This window comes from Danio aesculapii, chromosome 13 (genome assembly GCF_903798145.1).
Source record: "Danio aesculapii chromosome 13, fDanAes4.1, whole genome shotgun sequence".
NCBI lineage: Eukaryota > Metazoa > Chordata > Actinopteri > Cypriniformes > Danionidae > Danio > Danio aesculapii.
The window spans coordinates 27,758,038-27,780,730 of record NC_079447.1 but is presented as its reverse complement, the minus strand read 5'-3'; the positions used below and the strand labels follow the sequence as shown (position 1 = coordinate 27,780,730).

The window sequence follows — 22,693 nt, the reverse complement described above, 5'->3', positions numbered from 1 at the left end:
AAATTTGGCAAAAGTTCCAAAGAAAACTAATTTAAATATGAACCAAATTACCCACAATTACATGGAGTAAACAATACATCCCTGTTCTACTTCCTAATGCTTTCAGTTGACTCCTAAGCCCATTTCCACATTGTAGCAGCAGACTGTACAGAATGTTGAGTAAGAGCACACTAAACTTACTCTAGCCACTAAGAAACTTGCAGATTTGATGTGCAGATGTGATGTGAATTGTGCTAAAGCAGTTTTTATGATGAAACTATAACACCAAGATGCTTAGAACTACTACTGCAGGCTTTCCTTTATGCTGAAACACCCGCTCTCTCACTATCACGCACTAAATCACTGTCTATCTCTGAGGGTCTAATCATTCTGGGATTCACTGCTGAGACCAAAGAGTACAATTTCCCACTATCAAATAGCAGCTCTCACACATGATTAGATCAAGAGAAATAGGATCAGATGAATTCAGCCAACTGAACAAAATTTAGAGTTGTCAGTATCCTATTGATGCGCTAAACATCCGTCTAATCTCTGCATTAAAGAGGATCAATCTTTTAGATCAGATGCTAATCGACATGCAGTAACATCAATACACAGGACAGCAACAAAAACTACAAGGGAGCTTTAGTACAAACACTTCCTTCTTAAGGAGATCCCACATCCTCTAAAATGATAATGAAGTAAAATTGCTTTGTTGGCATACAGGCATGTGAAGCAAATCATTTTACACATGCAAGCTTTACTAAGGAATTACCCAAAGGAAGACGTTTACACCAGAAGCCAATATGAGAGCTATTCTAATGAACTAATCTAATTTGAACTGCACAGTACCAAACACAGAACTAATTTACACAATAAAAAGTGACATTAAACTACATCACACTGAACTAAAAAGGCAAACAGATTTAAACATTTTATGAATAGTTTTTAAAAAGTGGTTCAAACTAAATAAGATTCGTGAACACTGATTGTCATGCGGTTTCGGAGTCAGATCAGTCTCAAAAAAAATATTTACAAAATAAAATTCATGCGTGTACAGAAAAATAAACATTTACAAAATTCAATTTGTAAATTCAAAACAATTTATGAATACAATTTGTGAATTTACAAGTAAAAATCTATATCCATAAATATTTTACCAAATGAATTGGTTTTGTTTATATTATGAAATGTTTTGAATTTTTAAATTTTATGTATTTACGAATCATGTTTTTGATTTTAGGAATTAGATTTGTGTTTATTTACAAATCGTGTTTTGAATTAATGAATTGGATTTGTGTATTAACAAATCATGTTTTGAGTTTACAAATTAGATTTGTGCAGGGGCGTATCGGACATTTTAAAAGTGGGGGGAACGGCTGTATGAGATCAAACGTTCATATAATTATTAATCACCTGTCTAAATGGTCTGTCTCTAAAAGTAGGGGGACGGATACCCCCCATCCCCCCGGTTGCTACTCCCCTGGATTTGTATGTTCACAAATCATGTCTTGAAATTAAAAATTAGATTTGTGTATTTACGAATCATATTTTGAATTTGCAAATTATATTTTCATATTTTTGAATTGTCCTTTGAATTTACAAATTAGATGTGTGTATTTTTGAATCATGTTTTGAATTTACAAATTGGATGTGTATTTACAAATCGTGTTTTGACCTTACAAATTATATTTTTATCTAATTAGAGTATTTTTTTATTATCCCTTTAACAATACTTTAAAATGTATTATATTTGAGACTGATCTGGCTCCATAATTTCTACTTTTTTGTGTGTATTTGTAATGCATTTTTTATATGCATATTATAAAGATATTTATACTGCTTTAGTGTATAAAAAGCCTAACCAGAGCCTGAGACTGCAAATTAACCATTGACAAAAATAACAAAAACAAACAACAGTTTAACGTCAGTAAAAGACACTTACATTTCCTTGTGTTTGTCTTCTGCTAATATCTGGTCATTTGGCTTGAGTCCATACCTGAGTCACACAAAGAAAATGCATGTTTGTTATGCTTTAATCATCAGTAACATGTCTTAGAAAAAACAGGTGTTTTGGTTTTAGAAGACTAGTTTTAGTTTCTTGCAGGTTAAAACCCATTTGAACTGATTTGCATTCAGTGATATTAGTGGCATAATATTCAAGATCAAAATATTTGACCTACTGTATACTAGGGCTGGGTGACATGGCCTTTAAAAAAAATCCCAGATTTTCTCTTACACACTCTCACTCACACAAACACAAAGTTTTATGACTCAAGTCATTTAAAGATCAAATTTCAGAAGCTCTATTTATAATTGCATACAAGAGTTTTATAATAATAATAATAATAACAACAATAATAATGTTACACCATTTTATACAATTACTGTAAAAGTAAATCACCATGAAAGTAAACTCATGATTGTTAAAAAAGGGGACCTTTTTCAAGATGATTATATTTCAATGAACATGAATTCAGAGGTTTATTCTTTATTATTTGTGCTATATCAGTATAAATGACTCACATTACGCTAGAGGGTTGCATTTTATTGCTGTTATTTGCGTTGTAACTGGTAGATCAGTCTAGTGCACCGAGGAAGTTTGTTAGTGTTGATATTTACAGTAATGAACGACTTTACGGCTGGGTCACTTTATTTATCCAGAAACAGCAATGCTGTATTCCAACATTAGATCGGTAACAGCTACTTTCATATGCACGTCTTCTCCATTAATTGTCTCATCCATTACTTCTCACTGTGAGAAATACAAGGTGTGGCGCAGTTTCAAATTCCCATGTGAAAGCGTGTCCGAGATCCCTGAATTATGCCGTTTTTGGCAGGTATGTTTGTGTGTCCGTGTTGTTTTTTTAATTTCATTTCAAAGAGCGCAACATTTCTCTGAGTTCTCCTCTGCTCATTGTCATGTTGTTTGTGTGTTTCTGCTGATAAATACAGGAGCCCAATGAGGAGATTCACGTGTTAGGGTGAAATCTGATTTTCATTCAAACAAATCGATGTAACCTCACATTTGAGTTAACCGATAAAATAACTGTAAAAAACTGGTAAAATAATACGGTTTAAAAAAAACTGTTAATTGAATATTAGTAAGTTTATTTATTGTACAGTCAATAACCATTAGTTGACTTCCCTAGAAAGAGATGGTTTAACCAAAAACGAATATTCCATCATTATTTACCCAACCTTCACTTGTTCCAAACCTGTTTGACATTCTTTCTTCTGTTTAACACAAAAGAAAATATTTTCAAGAAACCGGAAACCTGTAACCATTGACTTCCATAGTATTTGTTTTTTCTGCTATGGAAGTCAATGCATACAGGTTTCCAGCTATCTTCAAAATAGTTTATTTAGTGTTCAGCAGAAGAAAGAAACTCATACAGGTTTGCAACCACTTGAGGGGCTAAATCGTGAGTACATATTCATTTTTGGGGCAAATTATCCCTTTATTATTTCATTTTTTTTTTAAATGTTTCTCTTTTTTAACTTATTTAATTAATATCTATTGCACCACCTTTTTCCACACATTTGTAGTTTAATCATCTTGTTTTGTTTTGTCCGGAGAAAAAATTTATAATTTGGCCCTGATTTACTTAGTTTTCAAATCAACATTTTAAATCTAAACCAAATTATACAAAAAAGTTGCCATTTTTGTAAAAACAATGTTCTATGCCAGTGTTTCCCAATCCTGTTCCTGGAGGCACACCAAGAGTACATATTTTAGATGTCTCTCTTATCTGAGAATTAATTTCAGGTTTTGGTGTCTCTTATTATGTTCTGATGAGCTAATTGTGGTGTTTGATTAGGGAGAGGTTGAAAATGTGTACTGTTGGTGTGCCTTCAAGAACAGGGTTGGAAAACCCTGCTTTATGCTAGGTTAAATGCATAGTACCTGCATGCCTTACTGTAACTGCTTACAATAAATAGTTAATCGTCTTTAAACTTACTTTCAAACAAATATTACAACCCACCCACTCCTGGAAGAAAAATAAGCACATGTGACGTCTCAATTCAATAAGAAGGCTGTAGGTAAAGGTCTTAGGCTTAACCTAAAATAAAGCTCCTTTCATTGAGCCATAATCGCCTCATCAACTTAAAACGCTGTTAAAAGTGAGACCATTTATTAGTCTGCTTTTTTAAAGCTAAACTCTGTGCACGATTCCACCAAAATCAGAATTTTGGTCAATTATTAGTCATTTAGAGTAGAATAACATGCTCTTGGTGTTAATTTTAAAATGGAAACCATCTCTCAAGTCAACAAAATGGAACAAAATGGCCACAACAGCTCCTCTGTTGTGAGAATAATGTAAAATTGTACATCTGAACAGAATTATGGAAAAAGACACTGACTCATCGAAACTCCTGGAGGCCTGGTGAAGATATAACGTGGCTGGGAACAACGTGTTCCAAAGTGCCTCTATTTACCCAACGTAAGTAAGAGTAAATAGATTTACGCACTTTACAGTTCAAGTCTGGACTTGTAAGAACTTTTCTTTCCCAAGAAATTAATTCTATACAGCAATGATACATTAAATTGATCAAAATTAGCAGTAAATACAGCAGTAATCCAACAAAATAGTTTTCATTATTATACAATTCTGTTTTTCTTTTAGTACACCTATAAAAAATAGATCAGACATTTTTGTGCTGCTTAATGTTTACAGTACACAACATTAGGCAGCACACATTTGCAACACTGATAAGAAATGCTTCTTGAGCCCCAGAACAGCATATTATCTGATTTCTGAAGAACCATGTGACACATAATACATTATTTTAAATTGTAGAAATATTCTAAAAAAATAACTATATTCATATAAGAAATATCATTCTCTCTTAAACAAAAGGCTGACAAATTAACCCAATGAGTCAAACCTTGAGCTTCCAGAAAAGAATCTGTTAAAGAGAGCATAATAAGTCACCAAGTTGCATGTATCCAAGAAGCCAAGTCTTCATCAACCAAACTAATTACTCAAGTTGCTGAAACTACTTTCCATTATCTTAGCAGTCTTTTTTATACTTAGGGAACCAAGAGGTGGGTCAATATCTTATCATTAAACAGACAGCTTACTGATCTCTCTTAATGCATCGCCGTAATCTCTTTCGACTGTGCCCAGCAAACAACAGATCGTGCAACCAAACAAACTGCTCTTCAGTTAAAATCAAATCAAATGGAAATCATTATAGTCAAAGTCTACCACAAGTCTGAAACAGCACTTTTAAGATTACCCAAACTTGCTTGCAATTGTAATGCCAGTTAACTCAATAGCAAGATAACAAGTAGTTTGACTGTATAAATACATAAAGGTGGTCACACTTTAATAAAACAAGGTTTCATTAGTTAATCTAACAACATGACTTAAGTATGAACGATACTTGTAGAGCATTTATTAATCATAGTTCAATATTTACTAATGCATTATTAACATCCAAATTCATGCTTGCTAACATTAGTTAAAGCACTGTGAGTTAAACTAACAATAAACGACTGTATTTTCATTAACTAATGTTAACTAACATGAACAAATACTGTAATAAATGTATTGTTCATGTTAGTTAATGCACTGTCTAACATTAACTAATACACCTTTTTGTAAAGTGTTATCACTGAGGCTATATAATATAAATCTTAGTAGATTATAAAAAATTCCAGCTAATAATGTCTTTTAATATGATCAACGCAAATATGCATAATAAAAACTAGGGATGCACCGATGTATCGGCCACTAATATTTATCGGCCGATATTGAATTCATTTAAAGCGGTCTGCAATAAGAAAAAGGAAAATACCGATGGTTAATAATAACATGGAGGTAAAGAGCTGAATTTCTTTGAATCAACCAAACTTTATCACAGAACAAAATCAATAAATACTTGAAAAATCTAAATATAATCTGTACAAAATATCTGTGTCTAATATAAACAAAATGTAAGAAGTGCACCAGGAAAACAATTGCTGTGCACCATGCTCAATCGCTGGCACAAAACCATTGGTTAGTTTGGGCTTAAGCATTAAATTCTATGATTTACATACAGCAACAGCACTGGCTTTACTTGGTAAGTTTATTATATAATTATGTTATATTATGTCAAATAAAAGATAACGCTTTTAAAAGAAATATTGAACAGCAAAAAAAAAATAAAAATTATAATAATAATAAAATAAAACACATTTCAAGATTGTCATGCAATTTTATCTTAACTCTCTTAAACGTTACATTTAATGTAAAAAGAAAAAGAAAACTAGCTACTATTGTGTGCATACAATTGATCAATATTGATATCAGCTAAAAGTTTTTTTAATATCAGCTAAAAGTTTTTTAAAAAATCCATATCAGGTGCATTGCTAATAAAAACAGATGAAAATACTTTAACCTGCACATTTTAATAGCCTCTCCAAGTGTGCCATCTCACGGTCATAGTTTAAGGCAAGCTAATGGCAAGTCAGACACTGCCAGTGTGTTTGAAGTAATGTAATAAAGGGGGTGAGTGGGTAGAGGGGCATTGTTTTATGACTAGTGCTGGAATGGCAGTAGGTTTACATGTCTCCTCTCACCCGCTGAGTGTCCGTGGCACACTCCTCCTTAAAGAACAAAGACACTTGGCCTAATAAACAAAGTAGATTTAATTCCTTTGCAAAAGAACATCATGAACCCAAAAGTGAGTGGGCCTCCAACGTCGCTTCAAATCAACCATGTGCTGACCAAAGATCAGCCACTGGGTGACATGTTAAAAAAACAGATTTCAGTTCACACGTCAACTAACACCAAACGCTGACGCAACACATTGTTACAAAAGCAACCGCAGAGCTGTCCCCAACCTAGTCATGAAATAGTTTTAAATCAAACTGATTTTAAAGAAACACTTGACTTACTTGTCTAGAAAGTCTTTATCCACCACAGCGCAGATGTCAAGCAGGGGGTTTCCCATCCCAAAAAGGGCATTTTGACTGCAAAAAGAACAACATGCGTGTCCAGTTAAAGCATTAGGAAAGCATTTGAGTTGTCCAGACAACGGACGTCAGCAATTACACTAAAAACATAAGCACAAGGCCTCTGTGATTCACTTGCATGATGTGCCTTCTAAAGATAGCAGGGACATTTCCTCAACCAAGCAGACTATTTTCAGCTTTTTAGCCAAAAAATCCAAAAAACGTGCAGCAACTCAAGCATTTTTGTCTTGAGGGATTTTACTCGACAGAAGTTCAGCATAAATATGGAAGTCTCAGTCAAGCATAAACTACACCACATTACACAATCTGAAAAACACGAGCTCTGCTTTTTCAGCAAATCCATGGCTGAGCTTCAAGATAGATTATGTTTTATCGATAAGATTGCTCAGTGTTTGTCCCGACAAAGTAGTTTTAGAGCAGAAACTTCATGTCATAAATGTTTTAAACTAGAGACTAAAACATTAAAGAAAGCTTTAGACAGTCACCACATCGAGCAAACCAGACATTCAAGCACGTGTCTGAGTGACTGACCGTTCATTCACCCTGGAGGAGACAAGCATGCTGGAGATTAAAACGCTGCCTCTAATCTATTATTGACAGATGTGACTAATTTACAAATTTTTCAATAAGTTATGATAGATGACTCAATGTCTTTGCATAATATATTTGGTATTATTAAATGTGAGACATTGAATGCCTATTGGCAACAAAAAGCAAGCAGGAATTTCTTCTAAATGTGAACTCCTACACTCAAAGAAGCTCAATTGTTTAGTGTAACTAATGTGAATCTTGAGAATAAGCACAGATGTGTCAGTGTGGGAGTTTGCGAAGCTTGCAGTGCTCTAAAACAGATGTTCAGTGGGATACTGTTCAGAGAACACAGAAATAAGTCAATCAATCATTTCTTAATTAGAGACAAAGAGTTCATATACAACTTAAAAGTTAAAAACAGACATCTCAGCAACAAGATGATGATTATAACACGACTACTACTACTAATAATAATAATAAATAAAGCAAAACCTGCAGAAAAAAACATCACATATTTATACCTTCCACTGATCACAACATACCAAACATGTTATTTGAATTGCTAATTATTGTTTTTTCTGTACAAATTGGAATGAAAAGATTATAAAACCTCAGTTCCAGTATCTAGTTTAGTCCTACCTGGCTGCTGGCATGAGGAAGGCTTGAGGTGATGCTCAGTGCAGTTTAAAATCAGCAAGACAGCCCTCAGTCTGCAATGTTAGTACTCTGAACTAAACGCAAGTCGGCGCTGATTGGCTATGCGAGCAGCATCGACTACTGATTGGCCGGTTCGAGAGTGGGTGGCGTTACGCTTAGCTAAGTTTACGCTTTTGCCTGAAAATGTGCTGTTAAGTGTAAAAAACAATAAAGGTAGCTACAAAACTTGCCACCCAATATGAAAATACAAACATTAACTTATCGTATTATAGTATAACCACTATCATGTGTGGCCAATAGAAATTCATAAATCTCGACGATGCTTCCTCTAACGTTTGTTGCCTGTCATCTATTCTTAACAGTCATTAACTACTGACAGCACGGTAAAAGCCACCGCATATCTGAAAAATCTGTTGTCAGTAGCTTTGCGACAGAAATATCAGCGGGAAAGTGACCTAGACAACTTGCAGCCAACATTTGTGCACGCAGAATAAACGAAACGCACACTTGTTTCAGTTTATGCATGTTTGTTTGTGTATACATGCATGTTTTAATGCAATATACACATGCATTTTCATTAATAATGTGATAAGGTGCAGCAAAAATACTATTTTGTGCAGCAGAGCTCGACTGCACAACAAAAGGCACGTGGAGCCAGAGGGACGGACTCCAATGGTCAATATAAATCACTCAAGGACAACGGGTGATCAAAAGCATTAAGCATACATGCACTCGGCCATGTAGAAGTAACGTTAAAGTGATTGTGAAACTCTGTACGTTATAGTTCACTAATATAAAAAAGCCTCGATCACGAGTTTGCGATTTACGGCTTGCAGGAAATGCATTAGCTGCATTCATCGGCATTGGTCAGAGGTAATGGGAAAATACCCGATACATTCCTCTCTGATGCAACAACAGTACGCTTTTGAGGAAAATCACTGAGTTGACAGCACATGGACTTTATGTGACACGCATCTAGACCTCTGACCCAAAAGCGCTCGCAAGCAAACCGCCCTGTGTTTAATAAAACCATCAACACACTTCTTCTGACTTGGTTGATCTACAGTGCTCAACCTATGCTTGTGTTTACTGTACCTGAGCTTTTTTTCCTCGAGTTTAATCCTCTTGGCTTTAGGTTCATCGGACGCCATGCTGTACAGTGATAGTGCTCAATCAAATACGCTCCTGGCACCTTGTTGAGCGAATGAAGCATCTGGCGGCGAGGGTGGTGGATAGTTCACTTGAGTCGAATCTTTTCAGTGAGTCGATTCGTGTAACTGTTCATAACTATTCGTTCATAAAGATTGGGTTGAAACGGTCCGAGCGGTTCTCACAAACTTACCGAACGAAGATTAATCTTTTTTTTGGTGACCATCAGCCTCTAAATGAGCTGATAAAAATGATTTTGAATAACGATTCTCTGTTCACCGAGTCAGTACACGTGTGTTCATTGAGTCACAATAAATAAACAAATACATGCAGAAACATGATATGCAGTTAAATACATAAAAACTAAATCATTCAATAGCCGAAATGTTTCAGGCAAAATACTGCAATTGTATGACCTGGTATGGCAGTTTTTTGTATTTACATTACAAATTTATACTGGATAAAGTATGTAAACTGCACTAGCAAACACGAAATTACAATAAAGCTCATTTGTAATACGCTTATATTCGAAATACAATTAATAAATAAGAATGAAATAAACAAACAACATGCTGAGGGTTTACCACGTGATCTTGTGAAGAACCAGCAAATCTGTTCACATTCTTTAAAGATCTGCTCAAAGGAACCGATTCGAAAAGAATCTAGTTGTGGAGGGAAAATTCACTACAGAGTGTCATAGCTGTCCCCGTGTTTTGCCAGAACAAAGAAACACATTCCTGTTATAAAATAAGTTTTATCTAAACACATGATTTGCCGAAGTATTTGTGAAAATATTTTATTCAACTCCTAATTCATAATGCTCATTTGTTTGTGTTTTTAAAGTACTTTAATATAAATTCGCTACAGGCGTAGACTTGGACACTTGGACTGGGAAGGAGGAGTGACACATCTGCCACATTTGCAAGAGGGGGAGATCGCATGAAAACATTGATCAAGACAGCTGTCTTCAGGTAAGTTTTGTTTAGAAGTAAGTAACGACGTGTGTTGTAGTCACGAGCTTCTGACTGTCTGCGTCTGTTCGCTTGAAAATGATTGCTGCAAAACATAAACGGTAAACACGGGCTATCCTGCACTACTTCTTTCAGGAAACACAACTTTTGTACTTTTGTTTTTAATATTCTCAGAGGCATTAATAGTTTGTTAGCCACCACACAGACTGACATAGCCTTTTAAACTATATTATATTTGACAAGTTTGTTTGCAAACAGCGATAATAGATGTAACTTTAGATATGTGTAATTTTTTTTTAGGTTTACAAGTTTACTTTTACTTATAGTTTACTGGTTTGGGCCACATAAACGTGTTTCTCTCGTGTCAAGATAAAGTTGTTTGCACATAAATCAAACTTTAGTTTTATGTTTGATAAAGCAGGAAACACTGTATTTCCATAAATTTATTTTATAAAAGAGTGATTTCATAAAAGTCGAATGAATATTAATATATTTACAGTGTTGTCCATTATAATACACAAATAAATTAGTATAAATAAATATCACAGAAAATATAGTACAAGTAAAAAGGCTCTCTGTGTATTCTATATTTATCCTCCTATTTTTCTTAACTTGCTGGTTATATAGTGTTTTGCTTCTAGCTCTGTTTTAGTCATGCCTTTCTAATCACTATTAATTACTTTATAAGAAGTATGTATATGAGCAATTCCAGCGTTATGGATGTGACATTTGCAGTAAAAATTCAAAACATAAACGCACAGAAAAAGTAGATGTTAACTTCATATTGAAACATCTGTTTATATTTTCCAAAACAGTGTTATGGGCTAAAAAAAAAAATCAATCTGTGAACATTTTTTAGATTTTAAATAAAGAAAATAAACATGCGTTATGGATGTGACCAAAAAGGTATGCGAATTTGCAGTATACAACCGACTTTGTACAAAATCTGTCAATTAAACTGCACAACCAAAAATAAATAATGCTAATCAAAAGGATTAGGATAGTTGGCTCACTATAAAACTAAAATAATTGATTTTATTTTATTTTACATTTTTGCATTTATGAGGGAAAAGCTTCGTTATGGATGTGACGGATGTGAAATTGGCACTTGTGTGACTTTGGTAAATCAAATATAATTGTTTGAAAACACTGACAGAGACATTTCAAGTATTTTTTTAACGCACTGTAAAATGCTTGCACAAAGACGTATTTTCCCTATTTTGGTGAAAACCAACATTTTTTTTCATGGCAAGGTTGAAATTTGCATGGAATTGCCCATATTGTGTGTGTGGGTGTGTGTGTTTTAGATAGATAGATAGATAAATAAATAAATAAATAAATAAATAAATAAATAAATAAATAGATAGATAGACAGACGGATGGATGGATGGATGGATGGATGGATGGATGGATGGATAGATAGAGCTAATTTAATAGTGGCATTTGCAGTTTCCAAATAGATGGTATTATTAGTGAGGAAATCTTTTAAATGATCCATTAAAATGCTGCGTTTTGAAGATTCACATTAGGGCCTCACAATGTATTGTTTCAGGCAATGTGTGACTCTCCAATGGTCACATCACAGGATCTGCAATGTCAAGTTGGGATTATAGTTGATCAACATCACAGTTCTGAATATGTAATTTGTGGAGTCATCGCAAAGATTAACCCTAAACTAGAGTAAAAGATTTTCATTTAGATGAGTTTTTACGACTTGTCACTGTGTACGATTTAAGAAAACCCAAACCAAGAGTTTATAAAGGTAAAGAAAACTAAATTAATTGTATTTAATTATTTAAACTATGAAGACTCTACAATATAGTGTTATTTTATCTATTATTACACAATTTCTTGTACCTCTATACTGTTAGATTCCACAGAAAAACATAAAATTAATTTGTATTTGTACAATAATAAATGTAAAACTGCACAACATGTAAAAATATGAATTCATTCTAAATTGAGTTATATGTGATCTTGTGCAGATCTGTCGATATTCACATCACAGACAAACTAAATATTGCAATATCGGTTTTTGTCCAATGTCGTGCAGCCCTAATTCACATATTGTTATTATGGTATATGGCTTAATTGACCCTTATTTTCTCAAAATGCTTTATTTTCTCTTTTGTATTTAATTTGAACAATCTGTGTCATAACACACTGGGCATCTTCTTTCCAAACAATGGTAACTCATACCTGATGTTAGCCCCGTGACTCTTGTTCTCACTGTCTTGTTTTCGTCCTGTTGACTTCCAGCCCTCATCATGATTCACAGCCTGTTCCTGATAAACAATGTTGGGGATTTATTCCTGGAGAAACACTGGAAGAGTGTCATAAGCCGCTCCGTCTGCGATTATTTCTTCGAAGCACGAGAGAAGGCAGGGGAACCGGACAATGTGCCTCCTGTCATCCGCACCCCTCATCACTATCTCATAAACATCTACCGTGATAAGATCTTCTTCGTCTCGGTCATCCAAACTGAAGTGCCTCCGCTGTTTGTAATAGAATTTTTGCATCGAGTTGCAGAGACTTTTCAGGTATCAACAAACATTACAGTAAAGAAAATACAAGTCAAAGGGCATTTCCAGCATGATGAATGTGACATTTGAACTCATAGTGACAGCACTAATGTCTGCATTAAAATTAAGTTCTTATAATATTTCAAATAGTGTTGCATATTCTCAACGCACCTAAACTGGGGAATTGACAGGCAAAATATTGGTCAAAATGCAATAAAACTAAATGTAAGCCCCCTAAAAAAGGCAAATAGGCATGTGTTATACTGCAGATATGACATAAATGACTTGCACAACTATCCAAAAAATTCTACATTTAAAATATAATTATTCTTATCATTGTATTTAAATATTTTTTTACAAGAAAGGCAGAAAAATACTTATGAACTTTACATATTAATAAACAGCAAAAATCAGTCCAAGGCACTTGGTGTGGGAAAAGTGTGGGAAATTTTAAAAAGCCTTTAATGACACGGCTATTCTTTGGATATCTGCAAGGGACGTGATGGTGGGGGGGAAATGGGTGGAAGAAAAAAAACAGAGTGATAGGAAAATATATATTTTTAAGTTTTTGTGTTTTTCCACAAACACTTCCTGTTTACTTCATACATGTCAACCCTCCAGTTTTTGCCAGGATTCTCCCGTATTTTACCATTCTATCCGATTATCAGCCTATCATTAAGTATTTTCCTATATTTCTCATATATGTTTAATCTTGAAAGCACGTTGAAATAAATCTAAAAATGTCTGCATTCACTTTCTTTCCATTAAAGCTGTGCGTCGATCATCACCCTTAATATGCAACCTCTGAATCAGTGAATGCATATATAAGCGCTGACTGAAGGACGCCCAGATCAGCTTCTGTACACACCATTTAAAGTGACACCTCTGTTATCAAACAAGTGAAGAGCAGCAAATGAAACTCGTTTTATTTCTGATCGCAGGATAGAATGGTAAAATACAGAAGAATATCAGCAAAAATGGGAGGGTTGACATGTATGATGTGAACAGAAAGTGTTTGTCAAACAACAGTTTTGCGAGGGAACGTAAAACATTTTAGTGTTCCCTCGCAAAACATATTTGTGAGATAACGTCAAAACTTAAAAAAATATGACTTCCAACCTCCAATATTTTATCCCCTTCCACTCATTTTTTTTCCTTCCACCTATCCCCCCCACCCCCACTATCACGTTCCTTTCAGGTCTCCATACTATTCCTTAAAACAAAGGAAGGCTTTTTAATATTCAATAAAGGCTTTTTAATATTTTTCCACACTTTTCGAGTGCCTTGGACTTATTTTTGCAGTTTATTCTGATGAATCCCTTTCCCAAAGAGCACCGACACATTATTTAAACTAGCCCTGAGCACCCTTTGTTTAATGTTTAACTTGATATTTTTTTAGATACCCAATCATATTTATTTTCTTGCTGTCTTTAGTAGAAATATAATAATGTTATTTTTAAATAAAAGACGACTGTTTTCAACATTGATAAAAGTTGAGAAAAGAATGTTGATTTTATTAAATATTAAAGCTTTTTCTGAAGGATCGTGTGGATTATAAAGATTGGAGTAAAGGCTGCTGAAATTCAGCTTTGCCATTACAATAATTGATACCATTTTTGAATATATTTGAATAGAAAAAAAAGTTATTTTGAATTGTGTCCAACTTATATTAAGTGGCCTTAATTATTATGTACTTACATTTAAATGAATCATTTGGTACAATGCACCTAATATCTACATACGTTTATACAATTTACTTCTAATTACAAAATGATCTGCATGTAATGACATCTGTAATTGCATTTAAAAATGACACTGGTGACCTGAACTCAACCTTAAACCAACCCATGCCACCAAACCTGTCCCTAAACATAACCGTATCCCACTTCAGTAACTCCATAAGTGTTGTTCAACACAAATATGAACACGATAAGTACTACATTGTGCTTTTTTGTTTTGTTTCGATGTTCGTACCTAATAGTTAAGGTCACTTAATATAAAGTGTGATATTACTTAACTTAAAGTGTAATTTTACTTGGAAAAGTTCCAATTTTATAGTATTTCTGATATATGTATAAATGCAGTGTTGGTGTGCACAATCTTTCGGTTACAGATTTTACAGACTCAAAGTTACTGCATGATGCATTAAACTTCTTTTTGCATAGAATATGGGTTAAATAAGATGTTATTTTGCAGGATTATTTTGGAGAATGTTCTGAGACGACTATAAAGGAAAATATGGTTATAGTCTATGAGCTCCTGGAGGAAATGCTGGATAACGGCTTCCCCCTTGCCACAGAATCCAACATCTTGAAAGAGCTCATCAGACCTCCTAATATCCTGCGCACAATGGTCAACACTATCACAGGTGAGACGACCACAAGCCTGACTGATTAATATCCACATGATAAGTTGAGAATCTAACGTATCAATGATCTTCAGGTAGCAGTAATGTTGGAGAAACCCTTCCTACTGGCCAACTCTCCACAATCCCGTGGAGAAGAGCCGGAGTGAAATATACCAATAATGAAGCTTACTTTGATGTGGTGGAGGAAATCGATGCCATCCTGGATAAGTCTGGTGAGAATGAATTAAAGTTGATCTTTTTCTGTCAGGTGTTTCAAGGTTAACGCTGGGGTATTCTTTGATTTCAGGAACTACGGTTTTCGCAGAAATCCAAGGAGTTATTGACGCTTGTGTGAAGCTCTCTGGAATGCCAGACCTTACTCTTTCATTTATGGTGAGAGTTTAATCACATTCAGACAGATTGCCTTCTACATTTGAGTGTCTTGTCTATATCTATACTCTTATTTAATGAAAGCTCCGAGTGCAGCTCATGGATATCTGAAGATTTCATATTTTGATCAAACAATAAAGCGCTACACTCCCTCTAAACGTTTTTAAAATGCACTTCACTTCTTTTAAATTCACACATACAGCTTTTATGATATAATATTAACCCCTTAGCATTAACTAATAGCTATTAACTATTAACTAATAGCTCAGTGTAACACTGAAATGCTAAGACATTAATGGAGGGACAATTATTGTGGCATATTTGTAAAATTTCATGTTGTATGATAATACCAATCTTATTTTTTTCTTTTTGTTATTCAAAAGAACAAAAAAAGTAACTAAAATAGGTTTAATTAACATAAGAAAGGCTACAGAATAGGCATGCTCATTTCGGTTCATTTTGCCAATCGACAACCACAGCTTGTTAACCGAATATTACCGGTTATCTGGTTAGATTCATATTAAATTCTTATTTAATAAAAACAAATTTTTGACGTGCTTATTTTGTGTCTGATGCATTAAATATTGCATTTTAAAATATTGCATTTATTTTAACATGTGAACAACAGTATACAGAACATCAGAACAACAGCACATCTTCAAGCACCTGCAGCATTTCCTACAGCATAGAAAAACAGTATAAACTAAAAAACAATCAAATAAATAGTCATTAGGCCCACACGGAATCTGCACACACAGAAATCTGCAGATTTTTGGCCCATCATTGAGTCTATTTATTTACTTGTGTAAATGTGTATAACCTTTTTTTTCCAGTTTTTAAATTAATTTCAGTAATAATATTGACTAATATGAAAATGTTATTTTGATTTATTTACAATACAGTGTGTAAAGTAATATTTTCTGTCTTTTACTAGATATACTGTATAAGTTACTTGCTTTGTTTACCAAATAAGTGGATCTAGATGAATTTGCATTGTAAACATTAAATAAAGTTTAAAAAGCTATTATTTTTTTATTTTTATATATTAAAGTTTTTAGTTATGATACTCCCAAAATCATTCTGCATAAATCTGCAGATTTTTTTACAAAATTCTCTGCAGAAATAGCAAAAAATGTCCGCAGATTTTGTCTGGCCCTACTCATGCCCTAGATATTTTTCACTTAAATGACAATTTTGATTACAAAACGAAAACACTAACTGAATCCTATTTAAGAACTGGCATATGCTACTTTGACCAATCATTGTTTTTGTTTCCATCAAATAAAAATAGCAGGCTACCTCAAATCAATCGCTCCACAGAAAATATGCATTTAATCAACAGAAACCTCACTGCGTTCATTTGATTGAAGAATGAAAAAGACGTAAGTGACGTAACACGGCTTTTCTGCTCAGAGTTGACTTTTTCAACTGCGAGCACACAGCGAGCAATGGCAAAAATGCGAGGCACGCATGGTGCCGCAAAACACTCACGGCTGTTAGTAAACCATTCAAAAGAACGCAAAAATCACGTTCACTGTGATCGGCCCCTTATTCAGCCAAACTTTAAAAGTATATATTATAATATTTTTATCATTTAACTGACACCATTAATCGGTTAAAAATGCACCCTTTCGGATAACGGTTAAACGGTTGTTATGAGCATCCATCCCTACTACAGTAACTGAATAACTCTGCATAGACTTGACAGTATGAATTCAATTCACACAATCAATACGAACTGATTCTTAAAGAAATAAAAGTGATTCAGTGAGTGATATTTCTCTGTGTTTTGTTGTCTGGTTAACATTAATGACAGCAGAGTTTATTGCTGATAAGGAAGCTCAGATATAATATACTTTTAAACATCTAGTAATTTTCATCTTTCTATCACTTGAAACACCTGTGTTAATGTAAATACTCAACACACACAGGGCATAATTACTTCAGTTTGCGGCAATTCAAGTGCAAGGATGTGAAGGAGAACTGAATTTGTAATGACATGCTATCTAAAAGTGGCGACTTTCTACATTCAAAGGGTTAGTTCACCCAAAAGAAATAAAATTCTGTTATTAAATACTCATCTTCATTGTCCTTCCAATCCCCAGAGACCTTTGTGTATCAAATTAAGAGATTTTGGATGCTCCCGAGGCATTCAAAATCCCAAAAAAAACAACCAAAAACTTTCTTGAAACATTTCCTGTGACTCCAGTGGTTGAACTGTAATCCTACGAAGCTCTAAGAACACCTTTGTGTGCCGAAAAAAACTGTACAAATGAAATGAGGTCGTTTACTACACACAGTACAATGTATTACCAGCAGTGTCTGATTACATAAAGTGATTATAAATGTTTTTGTTCCTCTTCTGGACTTTGAATCTCTCATGACCCTTGTTGTCTATGGAGGATGAGAGAGCTCTGGGATTTCATCTAAAATATCCTCATTTGTGTTCTGAAGATAAACGAAGGTCTCTGGGGTTTGAAATAATGTGAGGGTGAATAATTAATAGTTGGAATTACATTTTTGGGTGAACTAACCCTTTAATTCTAACTCTATCTACTATGTTTAACTCTATTGATCATCAAACACCTCATTCATGTAGGTTTCTTTAACACTCTTATGTATGTGTCTATTAGAAGTAATGTCTTGTGCAGAGACATTTCAAATTGCATAATAACAATATTTAATAACAGACAATCTACAGTATACAGTTAATATATATATATATATATATTAAAACTGAACTGTAATGTAGTAATAACATCTATCTCGTGTAAAGCTGCTTTGGAATGATAACTATTGTGAAAAGCGCTATACAAATAAACTTGAATTGAATAGTGTAGTATGAATACGTGTGTATGACCTTCATCCGCAGAACCCCAGACTCCTGGATGATGTGAGCTTCCACCCGTGTGTTCGTTATAAGAGATGGGAAAGTGAGAGAGTCATTTCCTTCATTCCGCCTGATGGAAACTTCCAGCTCATGTCGTATCACATCAGTGCACAAAAGTAAGAAGAGCAGATTAATGATTAAGGAAGGCATCTAAATATTAAGATGTTCTTACCGAACATTCATCACGTGTGTTTGTGCAGTCTTGTAGCAATCCCAGTTTATGTGAAGCAGAACATCAGTTTCTTTGAGAGCGGGTCTTCAGGAAGACTGGACATCACTGTGAGCCCCAAGCAGACCATGGGGAAAGTTGTGGAGTGTGTGGTGGTGACCATACACATGCCTAAAGTGGTTCTCAGCGCCAGCCTCAATGCCACTCAGGGAACCTACAAATATGACCCGCTTACAAAGGTCAGAATCAACCAATTCCTTCCTTTCCAGTTGATGGTTAATGTAACTAGAAGTGTCATCCTAGATATGTTTCTGCTGTTGATTATCCTGAGCCGCTGTTTAATAGTTGGCACTGTTGTCTTGTAGATTTTGGTGTGGGATATAGGCAAACTTAATCCTCAGAATACCCAGAAGCAACCCAATCTGAAAGGAAGTCTAAGTCTGCAGTCTGGAGCTCCTAAACCAGAAGAGAACCCAAGTCTGAACATTGACCTGAAAATCCAGCAGTTAGCCATCTCAGGTCGGCCTTTATCAGCTTTGCTAGTTATTCATTGCCTGCAGAAGCTAGTGATAAATAAATGTTGTCTTTATTAAAATAAAGGCCAGTAAACTGCCATCACTCTACTTAATTTATTATTATATTATGTTTGGAGTCGCTAACATTCATTTTCTTTTCGGCTTAGTCCCTTTATTAGTCCGGGGTCACCACAGCGCAACGAACCGCCAACTTATCCAGCACATGTTTTACGCAGCGGATGCCCTTCCAGCCGCAACCCATCTCTGGGAAACTCACTCACACTAATACACTATGGACAATTTAGCCTTCCCAATTCACCTGTACAGCATGTCTTTGGACTGTGGGGTAAACTGGAGCACCCGGAGGAAACCCACGCGCACGCAGGGAGAACATGCAAACTCCACACAGAAACGCTAACTGAACTAGCCGAGGCTCAAACCAGTGACCTTCTTACTGTGAGGCGACAGCACTACCTACTGCGCCACTGCGTCACCTATATTTGGAGTCGCTAACAGAAAAATCGATGCTTTTTTATTATTATTAAAGGGAAAATTCACGCAAAAATGAAAACTGTCATTATTTCTTCATCCTAGACTTGTTCCAAATTAGTTTAAGGTTTTTTTTTTTCTGTTGAACACAAAAGAAGATACTTTGAAGAATGTTGGAAACTGATAAAACATTGACATATTAGGAAAGGCAAATACTATGGAAGTCAATAGTTCCCAGCTTCCAACATTCTTCGAAATAACTTCTTTTGTGCTCAACAGAACAAAAAAACTGGTTAGGAACAAGTCAAGGATGAAGAAATAATGGCCAAAATAACATTTTTGTGTGAACTATCCCTTTAAGAATCTGAAAAAATCATAGATATTCATTGCTCCAAATGAATGTTAACTTGTGAACTTTATATTCATCAAAAATCTAAAATTGAAGCACTGGAAAACTGAAATATGTGTTAAAGATGTCCTGGAATTTCATTACACGGTATCTGGTTTATGTAAAACCTACCAGATTAGGTGATCTAGCATAATGTGTGTCTGGAGTAAAACTTTAAGCATCATGGGAAATTTCCAGACTTGCAGATCTCACTGTGCATTATGTAAAACAGCGTTTTTGTTTTAAATCTAGTATGCAAATGCAATTCTGCTCACTCGACTCTCTCTTGTGCTTCCCAGGACTGAAGGTGAATCGTCTAGACATGTATGGAGAGAAGTATAAACCATTCAAGGGTGTGAAATATGTCACCAAAGCTGGGAAGTTTCAGGTCAGGACATGAGGGCCCGGCTGCAGAGCATCACAATCATATGCCAAAAGTTGATCAGAGGTGCCATTTCTCTAAATGACAAATCATGCAGGATTGCAACCCTGAGCACAATCTCCCTTATTTTTTTTACAGCATCAGTTACATTTGTTATCGTAATATTTATCTTTCTATATTTTATGGGAAGTAACTGGCAAGAAGTGAAAATCTCCACTGGAGAAAATTGGGAAAGTATTTTCTTTGGGAATCTTTATCTTCATATCAATAACATTCCATTAGTGTATCTGTATAATGTCAGACTCATGATAATCTAAATCTCTGCCAGGAATGTTTAGCTTAACATCTCAAAACCAAAATCTAGAATATCCAGAAAGAATATACACAAGCCTTCTTTTATATTTTAGTTGTTTTTTTGCATCTCATTTAGTTCAGCGGCCTTTGAATGGATAAAATTCATTAAATAGGCCTCAAACACCCAAATGGCCTTTCCTTAAAAGCACATGGCCATGTTTATATGCAATCTGTTTCTTTACTACACAAGCACATTGCTGCAGAAAATGTCAAAGTTAATGTACTTTAACACTTAAAGTAGTTTAAGTTATGAGCACAAGTGAAGGAATCTGTTTTGTCACACGGTAGATACTACATGTAGGTCTGAAGCTTTGAGAATGTGCACAGAGAAACACGACGGCATTATTTTTTATAAAATGTCAAAGGAATTGCTTAAATGCATTTTAAAATATGTATTTCAACCAAAAGCCTTCAGATTTATAAAGTTTGCAAACAAACTGTAGTTTTTTGTGTGTTTTTTTGTGTCTTTCTTCTGCTTATTATACTGTACATTCAATTGTAGATAAATTGTAGACAATTCTTTTGATGAATATAAAGTTAACTTGACTTGCAGTTCCAAGATAAGTCACAATTGCTGGTTTATATCATCCAATTCTGACTATAAACTAACAGTTGGGGAAAATAATTGCAATTCTATAATCTGAATCACAATATGTAAACAATTAATCAAAATTAAAGTACATAATCTGAAATTAAATATGTAAACCTTGAATTTTGAAGGGGAGAAGAAGATTCTGAGTTCTGAAGGGAGTCAGAATTGTGACATGTAAAAAAAAATTACATAATATAAAGCCCCCCCCCCCCCCTGAATTATTAGCCCCCCTGTTTATTTTTTTTCCCCAATTTCTGTTTAACGGAGAGAAGACTAAAGATAATAGTTTTAATAACTCATCTCTAATAACTGATTTATTTTATCTTTGCCATGATGACAGTAAATAATATTTGACTAGATATTTTTCAAGACACTTCTATACAGCTTAAAGTGACATTTAAAGGCTTAACTAGGTTAATTAAGTTAACTAGGCAGGTTAGGGTAATTAGGCAAGTAGGTGTATAATGACTATTAAAAAAATATATAGCTTAAAGGGGCTAATAATTTTGACCTTAAAATGGCTTTTAAAAAATAAAAAACTGCTTTAATTCTAGTCGAAATAAAACAATCAAGACTTTCTCCAGAAGAAAAAATATTATCAGACATACTGTGAACATTTCATTGCTCTGTTAAACATCATTTGGGAAATATTTTAAAAAGAAAAGAAAATTCAAAGGGGGGGTAATGATTCTGACTTCAACTGTATATGTGTGTAACCCACTAGTCTTACTGCACTCAACCCGGTCTGGGCTGAGATTGAACCGGCAGTTCTATGTATGGGAGTCAGTTGCTCTAACAAGGAGGCTAAAGATTGTGGGTTACACGTGAGGGCTGCAGTTATGTTTAGGGGGTGAGTGTAACGGAGGCCAGCTAGCGAAATGCTATACACGTAAACTTCACTCCTCTGACCTCAAAGATGCTCTGGCAAGTGGCAACAGACACTAGAGGTCTTTAGCCTCCTTGTTAGAGCAACCGATTCCCATGAAAAAAAAAAAAAAAAAACGCCGGTTCGATCCCAGCTCAGACCGGGTTGGGTACAGTAAGACTAGTGGGTTACACATACACACGTGTATATATAAAATGGCATTCATTATAGGCTACATATATATTTATATATTTAATATAACCACATATTAATTCTTTTATATTTTAAATCTTAATTATGGTGTTATTATTTATATTTTATATGAATTATTGTTATTGTCCATCATAATAATATTGTTATTTGTTTATTTATATGTTTATTTCTCATTTTTTAATTGTCTCTAAAAACAATCATATGAAAACCGTGTTTTTTTTATAATTTCTATTATAATTTTTATTCTTATTTTTATCAACTTGGTACCGAAGTACCGGTTCTTTTGAGAACACCAATTAGAGCAAATGCAAATTCAAGCATAT

General features: G+C 34.4%; 2 protein-coding genes across 4 annotated transcripts in view; one reads left to right on the top strand and one right to left on the bottom strand.

The window, feature by feature from the left end:
- Positions 1–9,349, bottom strand: part of adka (adenosine kinase a) — a 284,700-nt gene extending 275,351 nt beyond the window's left edge. Inside the window, exons 1-3 of one of the 2 annotated variants that reach the window (XM_056471599.1) lie at positions 9,230–9,349; positions 6,869–6,943; positions 1,925–1,978 (exon numbers count right to left, since the gene is read on the bottom strand). In XM_056471599.1, the coding sequence (XP_056327574.1) occupies positions 1,925–1,978; positions 6,869–6,943; positions 9,230–9,285 (185 nt within the window). In that variant the 5' untranslated portion in view covers positions 9,286–9,349. Of the gene's footprint in view, positions 1–1,924; positions 1,979–6,868; positions 6,944–8,116; positions 8,203–9,229 lie in introns of those variants that run through there. The other variant, XM_056471600.1, reaches the window with a different exon arrangement.
- Positions 9,350–10,147: 798 nt separating this feature from the next.
- On the top strand, positions 10,148–20,977 carry ap3m1 (adaptor related protein complex 3 subunit mu 1). Of its 2 annotated transcripts, none has more exons than XM_056471597.1 (9): positions 10,148–10,254; positions 12,514–12,794; positions 14,973–15,144; positions 15,219–15,356; positions 15,431–15,516; positions 18,386–18,519; positions 18,604–18,811; positions 18,938–19,091; positions 20,264–20,977. In XM_056471597.1, the coding sequence occupies exons 2-9, from the start codon at positions 12,522–12,524 to the stop codon at positions 20,362–20,364; spliced, it is 1,266 nt and encodes a 421-aa protein (XP_056327572.1). In that variant the 5' UTR covers positions 10,148–10,254; positions 12,514–12,521; the 3' UTR covers positions 20,365–20,977. The 2 variants fall into 2 exon arrangements, with proteins under 2 accessions (XP_056327572.1, XP_056327573.1); XM_056471598.1 differs by lacking the exon at positions 10,148–10,254 and adding an exon at positions 10,268–10,355.
- Positions 20,978–22,693: the final 1,716 nt, after the last annotated feature.